Raw genomic sequence first — 18,007 nt, 5'->3', positions numbered from 1 at the left:
TGTTGCTCATAGCTCAAGCCGGTCTCAAACTCCTGGCCTCAAACGATTCTTCTGCCTCGGCCTCCCAAAGCACTGGAATTATAGGTGTGAGCCACTGCACCGGGCCTCTAATGTTATTTTTTAGTGACTTTTGTTCTTCACATGAATATTGCCTTAAAATACTTTTTATTCTCTCTTCCCTATTCACTATCATTTCTTACATTACTCAAAGATTTTCTCTTCTCTGAATCACTAGATTGCTCATGAACTGCCTTCTTTCTCAACCAGAATCCTGAATTAAACTAAAACACAATACACAACAAAGAAAGGAACAACCCAATGCTAATTTGGTAAATACCTCAAATTAAACTTCATATAAATACTAATCATCAAATGTTTAATAAAAGTTAATGAAACAGTAGAGTATGTTTGGGTTTGTTTTTTTCTTGTTTGTTTTGTTTTTTTTGAGACGGAGTCTCGCTCTGACGCCCAGGCTGGAGTGCAGTGGCACAATCTCAGCTCACTGCAACCTCCACCTCCCAGGTTCAAGCGATTCTCCTGCCTCAGCCTCCCAAGTAGCTAGGACTACAGGCATGCACCACCACACCCAGCTAATTTTTGTATTTCTAGTAGAGATGGGGTTTTGCCATATTGGTCAGGCTGGTCTCGAACTCCTAACCTCAGGTGATCCACCTGCCTTTGCCTCCCAAAGTGCTGGGATTACAGGCATGAGCCACTGAACCTGGCCTGTTTGTATTTTTTAATAGCTAGTAAAACAGTTAGTATCAAACACCTACATAATATATACATGATCCTTACAAAAAAAGAGTCTTCCTAGCCAAGAACTTTCATGTATTGATGGAACTTTCTTTTTCTATTTTATTGCTGCCAAGTAAAAGGAGGACACCATCTTCTTCCTGCTTCTAAAGCCTTCTGATTCTTTCTTTCACTGTTGTGTCAGTACAGGAAAGAGATTATAGAAACATTGTTAAGTGGATTACTATATTGATAAAATAGGATGAATAAAGAAACGTCACTACCATTTACTTATAGCATTACTTCTTTTTTTTTTTTTTTGAAACAGGGTCTCGCTTTGTTGCCCAGGCTGGAGTACAGTGGTGCGATCTCAGCTCACTGCAGCCTCCACCTCTTGGGTTCATGAGATTCTCATGCCTTAGCGTGTGGAGTAGCTGGGACTACAGGTGCATACCACCACATCCAGTTAATTTTTGTATTTTTAATAGAGACAGGGTTTTGCCATGAACTCCTACCCTCAAGTAATCCACCCACCTTGGCCTCCCAAAGTGCTAGGATTACAGGCATGAACCACGTGCCCAGCCAACTTACAGCATTACTTCTATTAGAAAATATAGTTACAGGTCCCAAACCGTCTGTTTAAAAATGAACCTTTGTTGTGTGTGTGTACACACACACACACACACGTGTATTATTAATAAGTCACTGCACATTATACACAATACTGTGCACCTTGCTTTTTTGGGGGGGCGGGGGGAGGGGATAGGCTCTTGCTCTGTCACCCAGGCTGGAGTGTAGGTAGCAGCATGATCACAGCTCACTGCAGCCTTGACCTCACAGGCTCAAGTGATCTTCCCACCTCAGCCTCCAGCCTCCAGAGTAGCTGGGACTACAGGTGTGTACCACCATGCCCAGCTAATATTTTTTATTTTCTGTAGAGACAAGGTCTTGCTGTTACCCAGGCTGGTCTTGAACTCCTGGGCTCAAGCAATCCTCTTGCCTTGGCTTCCCAAAGTGCTGGGATTACAGGTTTGAGCCACTGCACCTGGCCTGCACCTTGCTTTTTACACTTAACATATATCTTCAAGATCTTAGGTCTTCCATATTAGTATATAAAGATAGGTCTCATTATTTTTAACAGATGCCTAACATTCCGCAGCATTTTTTTGAAGCTGGCAACTACCTATTCAAAATATAAACATTAAAACAATCTAAACAGAGAATGAACAGTTTAAACCTTGTTATCAAAGTCCATTACCAGCTTTTGGATAGACTAACCTTCACTCGGGGACAGAAAAGAAGCATAAAAGGCAAGGAGAAGAGCAATTTGGATCTAGGGAATTTTGGAGCTGGTCTAGGATCATTCTTGTCCCATACACTTGGGGTTGTGCTATGCCAGGGGTTTGGACCAGCCCTATCAACTCCAATTTTACTAATTTCCAGGAGGCCAAACCAGTGGATTATATAGGCCCTTCGGAATGCCCATGGCCCATATCTTCAGCACTCAAACTTCTGAGGAGGCACAGAGACAATGTCCTTTTCTCCAGAAAAGGCAAGGACAGCTCTACTGGAAGCAAGCTATCTGGACCTCTAGGCTTTCAAAATAGAGCTATTTCAAGTAAAACTACACTAGGCTTATTCATGAGAAGGATAAAAAACAAATGTTGCCATATTATTTCACCACTGTCTTGACTTATTCTATATCAATTTCATGGGACTGCTATCCAAATATTAGTCCACTAACAATATTATTACCTACTGGGTTACATTTACAAAGACTACTTTTGCATTTCTTTTTTTTTTTTTTTTTTTTTTTTTTTTTTTTTTTTGAGACAGAGTCTTGCTCTGTTGCCCGGGCTGGAGTGCAGTGGCCGGATCTCAGCTCACTGCAAGCTCCGCCTCCCGGGTCCACGCCATTCTCCTGCCTCAGCCTCCCCAGTAGCTGGGACTATAGGCGCCCGCCACCTCGCCCGGCTAGTTTTTTTTGTATTTTTAGTAGAGACGGGGTTTCACCGTGTTAGCCAGGATGGTCTCGATCTCCTGACCTCGTGATCCGCCCGTCTCGGCCTCCCAAAGTGCTGGGATTACAGGCTTGAGCCACCGCGCCCGGCCTACAAAGACTACTTTTGAAAGTGTCTTAAAAGAAGGAAAAAAATAACATGATCATGTCATACTTACGAAGTGCCGGACAGCAAAAATGGAGTGCGAACACCATCCACCACCACAACATTCCTTATATTGGGTTTGGCTAACGTCTTCTTCGTTTTGGTCTGGACAGCTTTAAGATAAAGTTTTAAAAAAAACTACTAATTAAAATATATAAGTCTGATTACTTTTACTTTTTTTTTTTTTTAAGCTGGAGTCTCGCCCTGTCACCCAGGCTGGAGTGCAATGGTGCGATCTCAGTTCACTGCAACCTCTGCCTCCTGGATTCAAGCAATTCTCCTGCCTCAACCTCCCAAGTAGCTGGGATTACAGGCACCTGCCATCACGCCTGGCTAATTTTTGTATTTTTGTAGAGATGGGGTTTCACCATGTTGGCCAGGTTGGTCTCAAACTCCTGACCTCAGGTGATGTGCCCGCCTCAGCCTCCCAAACTGCTGGGATTACAGACGTGAGCCACCATGCCCGACCTACTTTTACATTTTTTAAGACAGTCATTTTAAGAATTATTACATCATTAATGCCAACCTGCATTTACCATTTACTAAACCAGTTTCTTAGCCTTTGTTTAATTTTTTTTCAAACAAAGGCTAAGAAACTGACTAGCATTTGTAAGTTTCTACATAATATTTAAGATAAAGCTTATATCCAATGATGAGGGAATTTATGCCATTAACAAAATAGTTCATTTTTATTAAGTGTTTGACAACCTATATCATTAGAAGTAACTGAATTTACATGCAAATCTACCCTTAATATTAGAAGTTGCAATGATTGATATTGTTCACTCTTCACATAGCTTGATGTTCTTACCTTTCTATGTGGAAATAAAGGGCCCTTGGTTGGTGACTTGCTATTCTGCAAAAACCTACATGCCTAAATACTTTTTAATCTCAAAAAAGCAAACTTCCTTTAGGTTTCTTCTGTTTTTCTTTTCTTTCTTTTTTTTTTTTTTTAATGTTTAAGCTGTATATTTACTCATTGAAACACTAGGTAAAATAAGGGTAAAATCAACTAAAGGAAAAATAGTTGTTTGATTCATTTGTACTTAAATTTGACTAAAGTAGTACTAATGTCATTATGATGCAGCAAATATAAGACCTCTTTCTACAAAGATTAGCATAACCAACAAATTAGGGGATATAGTAAAACTGAGCCAAAAAGGGTGAGGAAATCAATTGAGTATGTTACAGCTTAACCGTTTACCTCAATAGTTTTTAAAAAATAAGCAAAGCCTCCCAATCCCAAACAATAGGAGTATCTTCATCTCACCAACTTGTACTTGTATTTCTTATTCTTGAGGTTAGATTCTAAACCCTAAAGATATCCAAACTAGTATTAGATCTACTTATCTATAGCCAAAGACAGCTTTTATCATGTTGTCCTTAGCAGCCAAAGTTATTAAAATGTCTTTTCTCCAGGAAGATCCAATAGGAAAAAAAGAAACCTCTCTGATTAGGCTCCAACCATACTCCACCGTCCATCAAATTGACTGGATAGGCATAATGGAAACCGGAACACGTGGTTTCCAAACAAGAAAAATCCTATCAGGGAATCAGGGAGGGGAGGAGAGGAAGGTTCAGCCAGTGCCCAGACTGAAATTGAGTAATATCAATTTCACTCATCTTCACATATCTTCAGGTTGCACGTTCGTGGAGTAGTTTAGGAATAAATCCATGGTTTGTGGAGTACTAAAATACCTAGACGTCTGCTGTATTACATTAAAGGCCTTCCTCAGCAGCTTCCAAGGCAGCCTCCAAGTCACTGGCAGGAGAATTTGGCTGGAACTGCAAGCAAGACTGCAGAGATTCCTCTTCATAGTCATAGAAGGGACTGTTCCAGGCCTGATTGTTCCAGGACTGGGTGCACCAGGTCTGAGCGTTCCAGAAGTGGTTGCTCCAGGGTGGGATGTTCTGGGTCTGGTTGCTCCAGGGTGAATTATTCCAGGTCTGGTTGCTCCACATCGGAAGGTTCCCAGTCGGGCTCACCAGGCATCCCTGGTGGTAGGAAGAGTAGAGGCTGGGGTAGGTAGGTGCTGAGCCCTTCTGAGTCACACCATTAGTATTCTTCGGCCAGTTGTTTTTCAGCCACCTCTTAGATTTCATTCTCTGGTTCTAGAACCAGGTCTTCACCTGTTTCTAGCCGAGGTTCAGGATGTTGGAAAGTTCTTGCATCTGCTGGAGACTGAGGTATCTCTGTCTCTGAAATCTATCGAGTACACACCTGGGTGGAAGAGAACACCGTTCTGGCCTTCTGTTTCTTGACCGGGACCTTGTCTTCCTTTTTTGTGGCACTATTCTCTGCAGCAGTAGGTTGTTTGCCTTTCGGACTGGTGGAAGAATTGGGGCTGTCCTGAATAAGCAGATCCATGGAGGAAGGAAGAGGAGAGACAGTCTCCGTGCGAGGCATCTCAGCAGAAGACATTTGCAAGGATGGATAGTTTCCTTCAGACCCACAAATCACAGGCATAGGTGAAGACTCTTTACCGTCGGATGCTTCGAAGCAAGGCAAGCTTTGGGGACAAGCTGGATCCACACTTAGTTTCCTTTAGTTTGGTCTCTTGTCTATCCCTCCTCCCAGGTAGTCGACTTCTGACTTTTTCCCTCTGGCTCTTTAGCTTCTTCTCAGGTCTGGTAATATTGTCATGTCTTTCAAGACTACTCCGTGCCCATCTTGTGTGTGTGTGTGTTTCACATTCTTCGCCAAGGAAACCCTTCAGGTTTCTTAAAGAATAAAATATAAATATGTGCCTGTGGTTTTTTTAAAAAGTAAATAATACTAAACTATGGAGAGTAAAAACTAAAGTTCCCTCTTTATGCTTTCACCTACCACACTATTTTCTTCTGAGAGGTAAAGTCTGTTCATTTGGTGTATACACTTACAAATCTTTTCTTTTAGTGCATTTACATGCATATACTTGTACATTATGTATACTTTGTTGGCTTAACAATACAGCTGGAAGAACATTCCGTGTTAGTACATCAAAATCTAGTTCATTATTTTCTTGTTGTTGTTAATGTTGGAATTTACCTACTCTATCATTATTCCTTCATTATCAGAGATAGAAAAAAATTCTAAATTACTGGGAATACAATGTCGACAACGACCTTACCACACCTGTTAATGTCACAGAGAAATATTTATAGTAAACATCTACAACCAACTTTAAAGAAATATTAGTCAGAGTTAATAGTCATGATAAAATTGGGCATAAAGATGACCCCGGCAGCATTCATGGAGATGTGCTGCTGGTGAAGGAGATAAACAGAACAAGGAGGTAAGCAAAGAGACTGTGGCAAACCCAAGTATGTGGCGCAAAAGGCCAGGATAAAGGCAGTATCAACATGAGTAGAGAGGACGTTTATAAAGGAATACAAGGTATGCTGGCAACCAATCAGATATAGAAAGAAAGGAAACAGGAAAACAGGATTATAAAGGAACCTTAGAGACTAAGAATACCTAGCCACCTGAAACAAAGTGAGAACTGGTTTTGGAAAAAAAAAAAGGGGGACTTAATTTTTTTTTTTTTTTTGAGACGATCTCTCGCTCTGTCGCCAAGGCTGGAGTGCTGTGGCACAATCTTGGCTAACTGCAACCTCCACTTCCCAGGTTCAAGCAATTCTCCTGCCTCAGCCTCCGGAGCAGTTGGGATTACAGGCGCATGCCACCACACCCGGCTAGTTTTTACATTTTTAGTAAAGATGGGGTTTCACCTTGTTTGCCAGGCTGGTCTTGAACTCCTGACCTCAAGTGATTCGTACACCTTGGCTTCCTAAAGTGCTGGGATTACAGGCGTAAGCCACTGTGCCTGGCCTCATTTTTAAACTCACTAACTTTGAGGTGACAGAGAGACATCCAGGTGGATATGTTAATTACACAGCTAGAAGATGCAAAGCAAAACCTCTGAAGAGAAATGAGTGTAGGTTAGAAAGTCATGAAATATTGAAACTTAGAATACAGAAGGAAAGCAGAGATGTATTTTGCAATGCCTGTTCTCCCACAGCCCCCTCTATTTCTTTTATTTTTAAATTTCTTTTTTCCTCTTTAACAATAAAAGATGCTTTTTTTGTTTGTCTGGGTGTGGGGGCGTGTTTGTTGTGTTGTTGTTGTTTTGGACATCCCACAGCCCCCTCTAAAGGGAGTTGCCCCGCTTATAGTCCCTGCCAAAGGGGAAGCCATAGGCACATCCCTAAGTCAATATAAAAACTGATCAGATTCAGAGTAGGTACTGGACTCACCAACGATCCATCCATATAGGAGCCAACCACAAACCAGTGTCATCTACCTACAAGTGATCAGTTGTGCTAGTCAGATTCTCTTTCTAGGCAAAGAAGCACGGAAAGAAATGCCAATTAGTTGAAGCTGAAAAGATGTCACGAGGAAGAATCAGGGTGATGGTAAATTGACGTCATTCATAAGTCAGTCTGTAATCCGTAAGTGAGCAAATAAGCCAGCCAGAAGGAAGAATGATAGAAGCAGAAAGACCAGGAAAGGGACATACCATGTGGGGCATGAGAAGACAAAGTAGTTGGCCCCTAGAGCTGCTTGCTTGGTTCCTAACACCTTTCCAGCTGTAGTACACACAAACCTTCTCATCCTTAACTTGAGGGTCCATTACTACAACAAAAAGACCCTTAGCTTTGTGATGTCCCTACAATGAGAAGGCTGAGAGAAGATGCAAGCAAACAGTAACTTGAGAGGTAGTAGGAGAATCAAGAGAGAATGGTATAAAAGATCAAAGGCAGGAGAGTGTCAAGGAGAACAAGATGGTCAAATGCATTGGTCCTCAAAGAGAAGAATCCAAATTTCAGTAGACTGAAAACAGGCCACTAAATCTGAAGATTTGCAGACTATTCATGACTGACCTTGCAGGTGACAGGTCCAATGGTATGCCATCATGTCATTCCACATTTGAAAAACTAACCAAGCTAGGCGTGGTGGCTCATGCCTGTAATCTCACCAGTTTGGGAGGCCGAGGCGGGCAGATCACGAGGTCAGGAGTTCAAGATCAGCCTGGCCAACATGGTGAAACTCTGCCTCTACTAAAAATACAAAAATTAGATGGGCACAGGGGTACGCGCCTATAATCCCAGCTACTGCGGAGGCTGAGGCAGAAGAATGGCTTGAGCCCAGGAGGTGGAGGTTGCCGTAAGCTGAGATCTTGCCACTACACTCCAGCCTGGGTGACAGGGCAAGACTGTCTCAAAACAAACAAACAAACAAACAAAACTAACCATATATTCCTTTTATACACTTCCAGATAAAATTCAAATTCTTAACTCTTCTAACAAAGAGCCTGCTTTACTCGGTTCCACCTTAACTATCCAGAAGTATTTTCCACTACTTCTCAAAATAGAACAAGATGAGCCAGCCCCCCAGTCCTTTACAGCTTTGCTCAGGTCAGCCTCCTTGCCTTTACTTATGGACCTCCCATCTGCCTGGTCCCTTTTTTGCCCATCTAATTCTTAACCTGTCTCTTGCGCCTCGTTCACATTCTATCCCCTAGTAAAGCCTTCCCTGATAACTACAGTTACTGAGGGTTCCTGCCTCTAAACCTCTGGGCAACCTCTAGGGCATACTGGCCATTCCAAATAATTTAGCATATTATAAAGTAATTAAACTAACTCTACAAGCCACATTTTTAAAATATTCATTATTACATATAGAAGATCAGTCAGAGTGGTGGGAGAAACTATAGGGAAAGGTGCAGGCCTTCCGAAAGGTCAGAAGGTTCTGCAGAGCCCCGGGGAAGAATAGCTGAAGGTAGCTCTTCTATAACCCTGAGGCAGGGGGCAAGAAGTAGGTACAAGGGAGTGTAGGGGAATGTATCTTAAACTAGCTTATTTATTTATGTTGACTAGGGGCTGATCTTTGATCACCCATGCAAGATGTTCCTGTAAGGGGAACAATAAATGTTAGTTACCCATAGATTGTGTTTGTTCCAGGCTTTCATCATTGTGCCTATACTGAATGAAAGCAAGCAGCTCCAGCTCCTCGGGCTGTTGCACTTTGGCCACTAGAGCCAGGCAGACCCCTGGCTGGTCTTACACTGCATACCTGTGTCTGAGTACTCATTTCATCTGTCAGTCGGCCAGGGTCTGCAGGACAGACCTGGCAGGTGGTGCCCCATGTGAGGCATGCTGCAATGGATCGTGACAGAACCCTCAAAAATGAAGGTGAAGTGACTGGGCAGTAAGTAATTGGTGCCCGCTCAGGATTTCCAAGTCTGAGGGGATTTCCAAGCTGGGCTTTCATCATGGTGAGAGACAGGACTAACTAGATTTCCTAGGCCAACTAAGAATTCCTAAGCCTAGCTGGAGAAGGTGACTGCACCCACCTTTAAACACAGGGCTTGTAACTCAGCTCACACCTGACCAATCAGGTAGCAAAGAGGGCTCACTAAAATACCAATTAGGTTAAAAGCAGGAGGTAAAGAGATACTCAAATCATCTATCATCTGAGAGCACAGGAGGAGGGACAATGATTAGGATATAAACCCCAGGCATTTCAGCAGGGAGGGGCAACCCCCTTTGGGTCCCCTCCCCTTGTATGGGAGCTCTGTTTTCACTCCATTAAATCTTGCAACTGCACCCTCTTCTGGTTCGGCTTGAGCTGAGCTTTTGCTCACCATCCACCACTGCTGCTCGCTGCTGCACAGACCTGCCCTTGACTTCCACCCCTCCGGATCAGGCAGGGTGTCCGCTGCGCTTTTTTTTTTTTTTTTTTTTTTGAGACAGAGTCTGGCTCTGTCTCCCAGGCTGGAGTGCAGTGACCGCATCTCAGCTCACGGCAAGCTCTGCCTCCCAGGTTTATGCCATTCTCCTGCCTCAGCCTCCCAAGTAGCTGGGACTACAGGCGCCCGCCACGTCGCCTGGCTGGTTTTTTGTATTTTTTACTAGAGACCGCGTTTCACCGTGTTAGCCCGGATGGTCTCCATCTCCTGACCTCGTGATCCACCCATCTCGGCCTCCCAAAGTGCTGGGATTACAGGCTTGAGCCACCGCGCCCAGCCTCCGCTGCCTTTCTGATCCAGGGAGGCAACCAGTGCCCTTCAGTTCAGGCTAGAGGCTCGCCATTGTTCCTGTGCGGCTAAGTGCCCATGTTCGTCCTAATCAAGCTGAACACTAGTTGTTGGGTTCCAAGGTTCTCTTCCATGACCCAGGCTTCTAATAGAGCTATTAACACTCACCGCATGGCCTGAGGTTCCATTTCTTGGAATCTGCGAGGCCAAGCACCTCAGGTCAGAGAAAAAAAGGCTTGCCGCCATCTTGGGAAAGGCCTGCTCCATCTTGGGAGCTCTAAGAACAAAGGCCCACCCCTAACAATGGGACATGAGTTAGCTCAAGAGCAACAGTATGTAAAAGTATTGAAACAGCTGCTTAAAGCTAGCAGAGCCTCGGTTTCAGAGGCTCAATTAAGGGACCTAATGCAAACTGCTGTTTTCCATAACCCATGGTTCCCAGAAGAAAGTACACTAGACCTAGAGCTCTGGGAACAAGTTGGAAGAAATCATTGTGTTTTTTTTTTTTGAGACAGAGTCTTGCTCTGTAGCCCAGGCTAGAGTACAGCCGCATGATCTCGGCTCACTGCAAGCTCCGCCTCCAGGGTTCACACCATTCTCCTGCCTCAGCCTCCCAAGTAGCTGGGACTACAGGCGCCCACCACCACACCTGGCTAATTTTTTGTATTTTTAGTAGAGATGGGGTTTCACCGGGTTAACCAGGATGGTCTCGATCTCTTGACCTTATGATCCGCCTGCCTCGGTCTCCCAAAGTGCTGGGATTACAGGCGTGAGCCACCACACCCAGCCACAAGTGGGAAGAAATCTTAAATGACATCATGTACAAGGGCAACAGGTCCCAGTAACATCTTTAACGTTGTGGGCCTTGGTTAGGGCTGCTTTGGCCCTGCTCAACACAGAAGAGCCTAAAAAGGGAAGGGAAGAGGAACCATCACCTACCTTACCACCTCCTCCTCCTCCCTCAGCCCCACCATTACTAGGTTAAGGTACCACAGACGAGACAGAGGTTTTTCCTGAGCCCCCTCCCCCAATAAACTGGGAAGAAGACAATGGATATACAACAGTTATGGGACCCTGTCTTAGACAAGCAGCATTAGAAGGGGAGCTCTTGGCCGGGATCGGTGGCTCACGCCTGTAATCCCAGCACTTTGGGAAGCCAAGGTGGGTGGATCACACGGTCAGGAGATCGAGACTATCCCGGCTAACATGGTGAAACCCCATCTCTACTAAAAATACAAAAAATTAGCTAGGCATGGTGGTGGGCACCTGTAGTCCCAGCTACTCAGGAGGCTGACGTGAACCCAGGAGGCGGAGCTTGCAGTGAGCCGAGGTCACGCCACTGCACTCCAGCCTGGGCGACAGAGCAAGACTCCGTCTCAAAAAAAAAAAAGAAGGGGAGCTCTTAGCCTGCCCAGTGATGCAAGATCAACAAGGCAACCAGGTACATGAACCCATTACTTTCAACACTTACGAAGAAATAAGAGAAAGCATTAGAGAAAACAGAACCGCTAGCACATTTACGAGAGGACTGATTGAGGCCATAGCAGACAACTACCATATGACCCCTTTCTAATAATGGCCAATTATGTATTCAATAGTCACCTAAGGACTCTCGTTCTGCCTCATGTGTGCACTGGCTCCTAAGCACATCAAAATTTTCTGAAGGGCAAGACAATACAGTTCCATTTTATATATTCTACAGTGCTCTGGGCACATAACAGTAATGAATTATAAGAATCTGAATTGGGAGCTAAAATATCTGGGTTGTAGGCCTACTCTGCCATGATTTTCTTATCTGCAAGTATTAGAGCTGAACTAGATGACCTCAAAGGCTCTGCCCAACTCCAAAACCTACAATTCAATGGCTGACTGATATACATTCTATACTCTTTAAAAACAATTAAAATCAAAGAAGATAATAAGTGTGTCATGTATTATACAACTATTATACACGTGTGTGTATATATAGAGAGAGATAAACATCTATACATAGACATTACCATCAAATCAGTCAAAATTTCCAACAGACACTTACATTTCCAGTCCATCAGATGACTAAAAATATCCATAAATTCTGTATCCCTCTATTTTAATTCCTTCATCCTAACAGCTCTGTCAAGAAGAGATATTCACACGAGCTTCAAGAGGAATTAGTTATAAAATTACTGCAATCTTCAAACCAGAATGCCAGTTAAAACAAAAAAAATTACTGCAACCTAAAACCTGCTGAGCTCAGGCACATGCCTGCTTCCACCCTCAAATCTGCTGGCCACTTCCCATTGTTTTATCATTTGCCTTCTGGTACCACTATTATCATCAGCGTTAATGCAAATTACTTGTGGGACACTGTGTTATATTTGCGGAACACTGTGTTATACACTGGGGATACCAAAAAGCTAAAGACTCACAGGGCTTACAATACATTTGGGGAGACAGAAACATCAGAAACAGTTACAGAGCAATATAAGGAATAGTTTAAACACCAGACACATGGTTTCCTCTGCTGGTATTCAGAATGACCTTCTCCCACTTGGCAAGGATCAGGTCTATTTGTGTGACTTTGCAAAGCAAAGACCTAGGTCAACATTAGAATTAGGGAAAAGGCAAAACAAGACAGACAGGAATTACTTATGGGGGTACTACAAATCTATATTTTAGTTAGAATGTAAAAGCCACAGGAAAAATATTTGTTATATGACAACATGAAACTTCTCTAGTTGGGATTAGGCAATAATAGAAAAATACCATCTTGCACTTATAGTGAATTTATAAAGTGCTTTGAGATATCTCGTAACTATATGAGGCTGATAAGACTAGACTTATTATGTATTTCTTTTTTAGATGAAGAAACTAAGCACAGGGAAGTAAAGTGACCAGTTGAAGGCCACACTGCCCAAAAAGAGGTAGAACTGGAAGAGAATCTGGAAAAGAATATAGGTCCTCTGAATCCTGGGAACCAAATCCCAGAATTTTTTCTTTTTCTTTTTTTTTTTTTTGAGCCGGAGCCTCGCTCTGTCACCCAGGCTGGAGTGCAGTGGTGTGATCTCGGCTCACTGCAAGCTCTGCCTCCTGGGTTCAAAGATTCTTGTGTCTCAGCCTCCCAAGTAGCTGGGACTACAGGCGTGCACCACCACGCCCCGCTAATTTTTGTATTTTTAGTAGAGATGGGGTTTCGCCACGTTGACCAAGCTGGTCTCAAACTCCTGACCTCACGTGATCCACCTGCCTCAGCCTCCCAAAGTGCTGAGATTACAGGCGTGAGCCCCCACACCCAGCCTGGAAGATATTTTTTCTATTAAGTTATTATACAAGTAGAAATACCATAATAAAACCAAAATCAAAGGCATGGGTCCATACAATCTAGGCAAGGAGAAAAATGTTAAGAATTTGTCAGGGTGATTTTAGCACTAGCCAGGAAAGATATAAACCTACAGCAGATTCTACAAAAATCTGCAGTAAAGAAGTCTAATTCATTGGGTTTACTGAGGATGTAAATGACCATATAAAATCAACACATTTCCTTACTCTTTTATTTCATATTAACTAAACAACTTTCTGTTATTACTAGTTCCCTAATCACTTCTATTTCAGGAATGGGCCCTCTTGCACATGGGAGAAGAAGATATTCATCAATAGAGAAGCATTTCACAAATTGCAAATTTAGAAAGTTAACTTTTGGTTCCATAACAGGTCTCAAGAGCATCTGTAAGCCATTCCTCTCCAGGACTGCCAGCAAGAGGATAAATAAACTCACCAGCGAGGTTTATGGAACCTCCATGACTCCAGCAGGTTCAAATCCCAGAAAACAGCCTCCTGTCAACAACCTCAAGCCTAATCCTAAATAAGGTAGTATCATTATTGATTGGCCCTATAATTTTTTAATTTGAAGGCAACAGAGATGTTCATGTTGTTCATAAAAAGGGGAGAATTAGCAAATTAGTTCTGGTTTTTATTCAGAGTTCACAAACTATAGAATCTGGAATCTACCATTGAAATCAGAAAAGTTTATTTTACAAATGACTGTACCTGGGGCAGCTCGTAGCTGGGAGGAACAGCTCAGAGGTCTTATGGCTGGAAGACAAAATAAACTGTTTACAAAAAGCAATACCATTCAGTATCTATGCAAGATGCTTATAAATCCAAATCCAATCTCTAAAAATAAAATAATAATAAACTTACCAAATCTGAGGGCCCATTTTGATGTAGTGGGAAGATTTTTAAAAGGGTAAGCCAAGATGGTAGTCATTCTGGAATCTAAAAAGAGAACAAAAGTATATCCTGGATTAGCTGAACAATTTGTAGTTTACATTGTAGTCTATGAACTCTAATAACCTCATCCACAGCTACTAGAAAACATTAAAACTTAATCTTATCAACCATTCTTCATCCAATAATATTATTATGATAGGAACACTGACATGGCTTTCACATTGTACCAACCACTATTCTAAGCATTAACCATCTAATCTTCACAATGACCTATAAAGTAGGCACGATTATTACATCCTTTGTAAGAGATAAGGAAATTCAGGCATAGTAGGATTTAGTGACTTGCCAAAAGACCTACAACTAGTGAGTGGCAGAGCTGGAATATTTATTTATTTATTTATTTTTGAGATGGAGTTTTGCTCTTGTTGCCCAGGCTGGAGTACAGTGGCGCAATCTTGGTTCACTGCAATCTCCACCTTCCCGGTTCAATCGATTCTCCTGACTCGGCCTCCCAAGTAGCTGGGATTACAGGCACGTGCCACCGTGCCTGGCTAATTTTTTGTATTTTTAGTAGAGACGGGGTTTTGCAATGTTGGCCAGGCTGGTCTCGAACTCCTGACCTCAGGTGATCCATCTTGCCTTGGCCTCCCAAAGTGCTGGGATTACAGGTGTAAGCCACCGTGCCCAGCCCAGAGCTGGAATTTGAATCCAGGGAGTCTACCTCCAGAGTGTGTGCTCCTGTCCTTTAGGGTCAAAGAAGCAGAGACTGCTAGGCGTGATCATAAAACCATTAGTATTAGTTTCACGATTCTGAAGGCTATACTATGATTATGTAGAAGGCTTTGTGGAATGTTTGTATTTAAAGGGAATACACACTAAATAGGGATGGTGAAGCATCATGTCAACAACTTACTCTCAACTGCTACTAAAAAAACTTTGTAGTACTGCACTTGCAACTTTTTTCAAAGTTTGATACTGTATTGTTTAAAATAATAAAAAAGTAAAACATAATAATTCTATATATTAAAAAATATGTAAAATACATTAACTACTTCCCCCCACCCCCCAAAAAGACTAGATTTCTAACAATGAGTTCCTACAGATCACTAAGGAAAACACTAGCAGACAAATAAGCACAGAATATGAACAGACCACAGAAAAGGAAATACAAATGGCTCTTAAATATATGAAAAGATGTTCAATTTCACTCATAAGAATTCAAATTAAAATGACACAGATATAATTGTCTGTCAAAGTAGCAAAGATTCAAAGGTTTGATATATACTCTGTGTAGGTAAGAGTATGTGCAAATAGATATTCTCATATACTGCTGCCGAGGGAACTGGCGCAATCCATGGGGAGGGCAATTTGGTAATTATCCATGAAAACTACAACTGCACCTAATGTTTGAACCAGCAATTCCATTTCCATGAACAGACTTCATGGACATTACTCACACACAGGACATGATCCACATTGTTACTGTAATAGTCAAAGATCAGAATAACCAAAAAATAGGAAAATGGGTAAGTAAACCATGCTACAACACCCTTGTGAAATACAATGCAGCTGTAAAAGGTAAGGAAATGATTATGTACCAATATGGAACCATTTTTAAGCTATATTAAGTGAAGAAAGCAAGATGCAAAATAGCTGTACAGCATGCTATCACTCATGTTAAAAGAGGAAAAATATTATGTACATTTCCTTGTATCAGTATAAAATCCCCCTGGAAGTATAATAAAGATGTTAAGAATAACTGTTGACTGGAAGAAAGGGAACTGGGTAACTAGGGGACAGGGGTGGAAGACTTGTCATCATACACCTCTTATAATTTCTTAATTTTGAAGCATGTTTTAACTAAAAAAATAAATAAATAAAAACCAAAAAAATCCCACAAGATTTACCAACAAAGACTTTGGTAGCCAGCCTCCAAGTTGCCCCCCAATAATGTCTACCTCTTGGTATCCACACCCTTGTCTAGCTGACTCCCTCTCCATATCACAGAATGTATAAACCAAAGAGTATGTTACAAGTAATGGTATGCCACTTCTGAGACAGGCTATAAGAGATACTGCAACATCTGTCATGGCCTTTCTCTCAGCTCACTCACTATGGGAGAAGCCAGGTGGTGTGTCCTGAGCAGCCTTATAAAGAGGCTCCTGTGGTGAGGAACTGACGCCTCTTGCCAACAGCCATGTGAGTGAGCTTGGAAGCGGAGCCTTCAGCTCAGGCAAGCTTTCAGCTGACACCAGCCCTGCCAACATTCTGACAGCCACCTCATGGGAAACTCTAAATCAGAGTAATCCAGCTAAGGTGCCCTTGATTCCTGACCTTCAGAAACTATGAGATGGTAAACATGTATTGTTTTAAACTGCTAAATTTGGCAGTAATTGGCTACACAGAAATAGATAATACAAATGCTTTAAGGTTTAACTTCTCGTGGGTCTTTAGAGACTAAAAGGAGGATGTCCTACAGCTTCTGAAAAGGAAAAAACAAAACACACATTCCAAACATGTGAATTGGAAAGAGATGGAGAAGCCCAAGCTTTAGGATCACCAGCCTAGGGATATTCAAAGGACTCTGGCCAGAGAAACACAAAGAGGCCCATGAGAGAGGCACCACTCAGAAGCTACTTATAGTAGCTTGGTCAACAGAATAGGATGTAGCGGTTCAGAAGCAGACCCATGTATGTAAGAATTTAGTGTATAAAAAATACAACACTTCAATTAGCTGAGAGAAAGAAATTACTCCATGAATTCACTGGGAAAATGGTTAAACATTTGGAAAAAATTTTAGGTCTGTAGCTCACAGCAAAAGCACAAATAAATGCCAGACAGATTAAATATTTAAATATATATATTTTAAAAATATATATTCTAACTATAAAAGTACTAGAGGAAAACATCAGAGAATATAATATATACATACACACACGTGTATGTATTTTTTAGAGACAGAGTCTCGCTGTGTCGCCCAAGCTGCAGTGCAGTGGTATGATCATAGCTCACTGCAATCTGGAACTCCTGAGCTCAAGGGATCCTCCTGCTTCAGCCTTCTGAGTAGCTAATACTACAGGCACATGCCACTATGCCTGGCTAATTAAAAAAAAACAACAACAACAACTTTAGAGACAAGCTAGTCTCACACTCCTAGCCTCAAGTAATCCTCCTGCCTCGGCCTCCCAACATGCTGGGATTACAGGCATGGGTCACCATATCCAGCTTCAGAGAATATTTTTATCACTTAGATGGAGAAGGGATTTCAACATATGGCACAAAACCCAGAAGTACAACAGAAAATAGTAACTAACGGAACTAATCATATAAACATTCAAAATACATACTAAAATATACTAAAATCAAGTTAAAAGGCAAATAGATTCAGAGAAAATATTTGTAACATGTCAAACAGAAAAGAGTTGATACCCATAATCCATGAAGAACTTGTACAAATTATAAGAAAAACAGGGTCAGGTGCAGTTGTTCACACCTATAATCCCAGCACTTTGGGAGGCCCAGGTGGGTGGATCATCTGAGGTCAGGAGTTCGAGACCAGCCTGACCAACATGGAGAAAGCCTTTCTCTAATAAAAATACAAAATTAGCCAGGCCTGGTGGCACATGCCTATAAGCCAGCTACTTGGGAGCTGAGGCAGGAGAATTGCTTGAACCCAGGAGGCAGAGGTTGCAGTGAGCCAAGATCATACCATTGCACTCCAGCCTGGGTGACAGAGTGAGACTCCATCACAGAAAGAAAGAAAGAAAGAAAGAAAAGAAAGAAAGAGAGAAAGAAAGAAAGAAAGAAAGAAAGAAAGAAAGAAAGAAAGAAAGAAAGAAAGAAAAGAAAAGAAAAGAAAAGAAAAGAAAAGAAAAAAAG

The 18,007-nt window shown here is 42.0% G+C and overlaps 1 protein-coding gene and 1 pseudogene across 4 annotated transcripts in view; both read right to left on the bottom strand.

Annotated features, from left to right (window-relative positions):
• HADHB (hydroxyacyl-CoA dehydrogenase trifunctional multienzyme complex subunit beta) overlaps nt 1–18,007 on the bottom strand; it is a 49,033-nt gene that overhangs the window by 25,657 nt on the left and 5,369 nt on the right. For 2 of the 3 annotated variants that reach the window (XM_023230006.2, XM_023230007.3), the window contains exons 2-4: nt 14,099–14,173; nt 13,946–13,990; nt 2,914–3,013 (exon numbers count right to left, since the gene is read on the bottom strand). In XM_023230006.2, the coding sequence (XP_023085774.1) occupies nt 2,914–3,013; nt 13,946–13,990; nt 14,099–14,165 (212 nt within the window). In that variant the 5' untranslated portion in view covers nt 14,166–14,173. The remainder of the gene's footprint in view (nt 1–2,913; nt 3,014–13,945; nt 13,991–14,098; nt 14,174–18,007) is intronic. The other variant, XM_023230008.1, reaches the window with a different exon arrangement.
• LOC111554460 lies at nt 3,278–6,380 on the bottom strand (annotated as a pseudogene). Its single transcript, XR_002735254.1, has one exon. The product of XR_002735254.1 is annotated as a homeobox protein NANOG pseudogene (transcript).

Source organism: Piliocolobus tephrosceles, chromosome 15 (genome assembly GCF_002776525.5).
Source record: "Piliocolobus tephrosceles isolate RC106 chromosome 15, ASM277652v3, whole genome shotgun sequence".
Lineage (NCBI taxonomy): Eukaryota > Metazoa > Chordata > Mammalia > Primates > Cercopithecidae > Piliocolobus > Piliocolobus tephrosceles.
The sequence above is the reverse complement of the archived record's forward strand: the minus strand, read 5'-3'. Positions and strand labels throughout refer to the sequence as shown.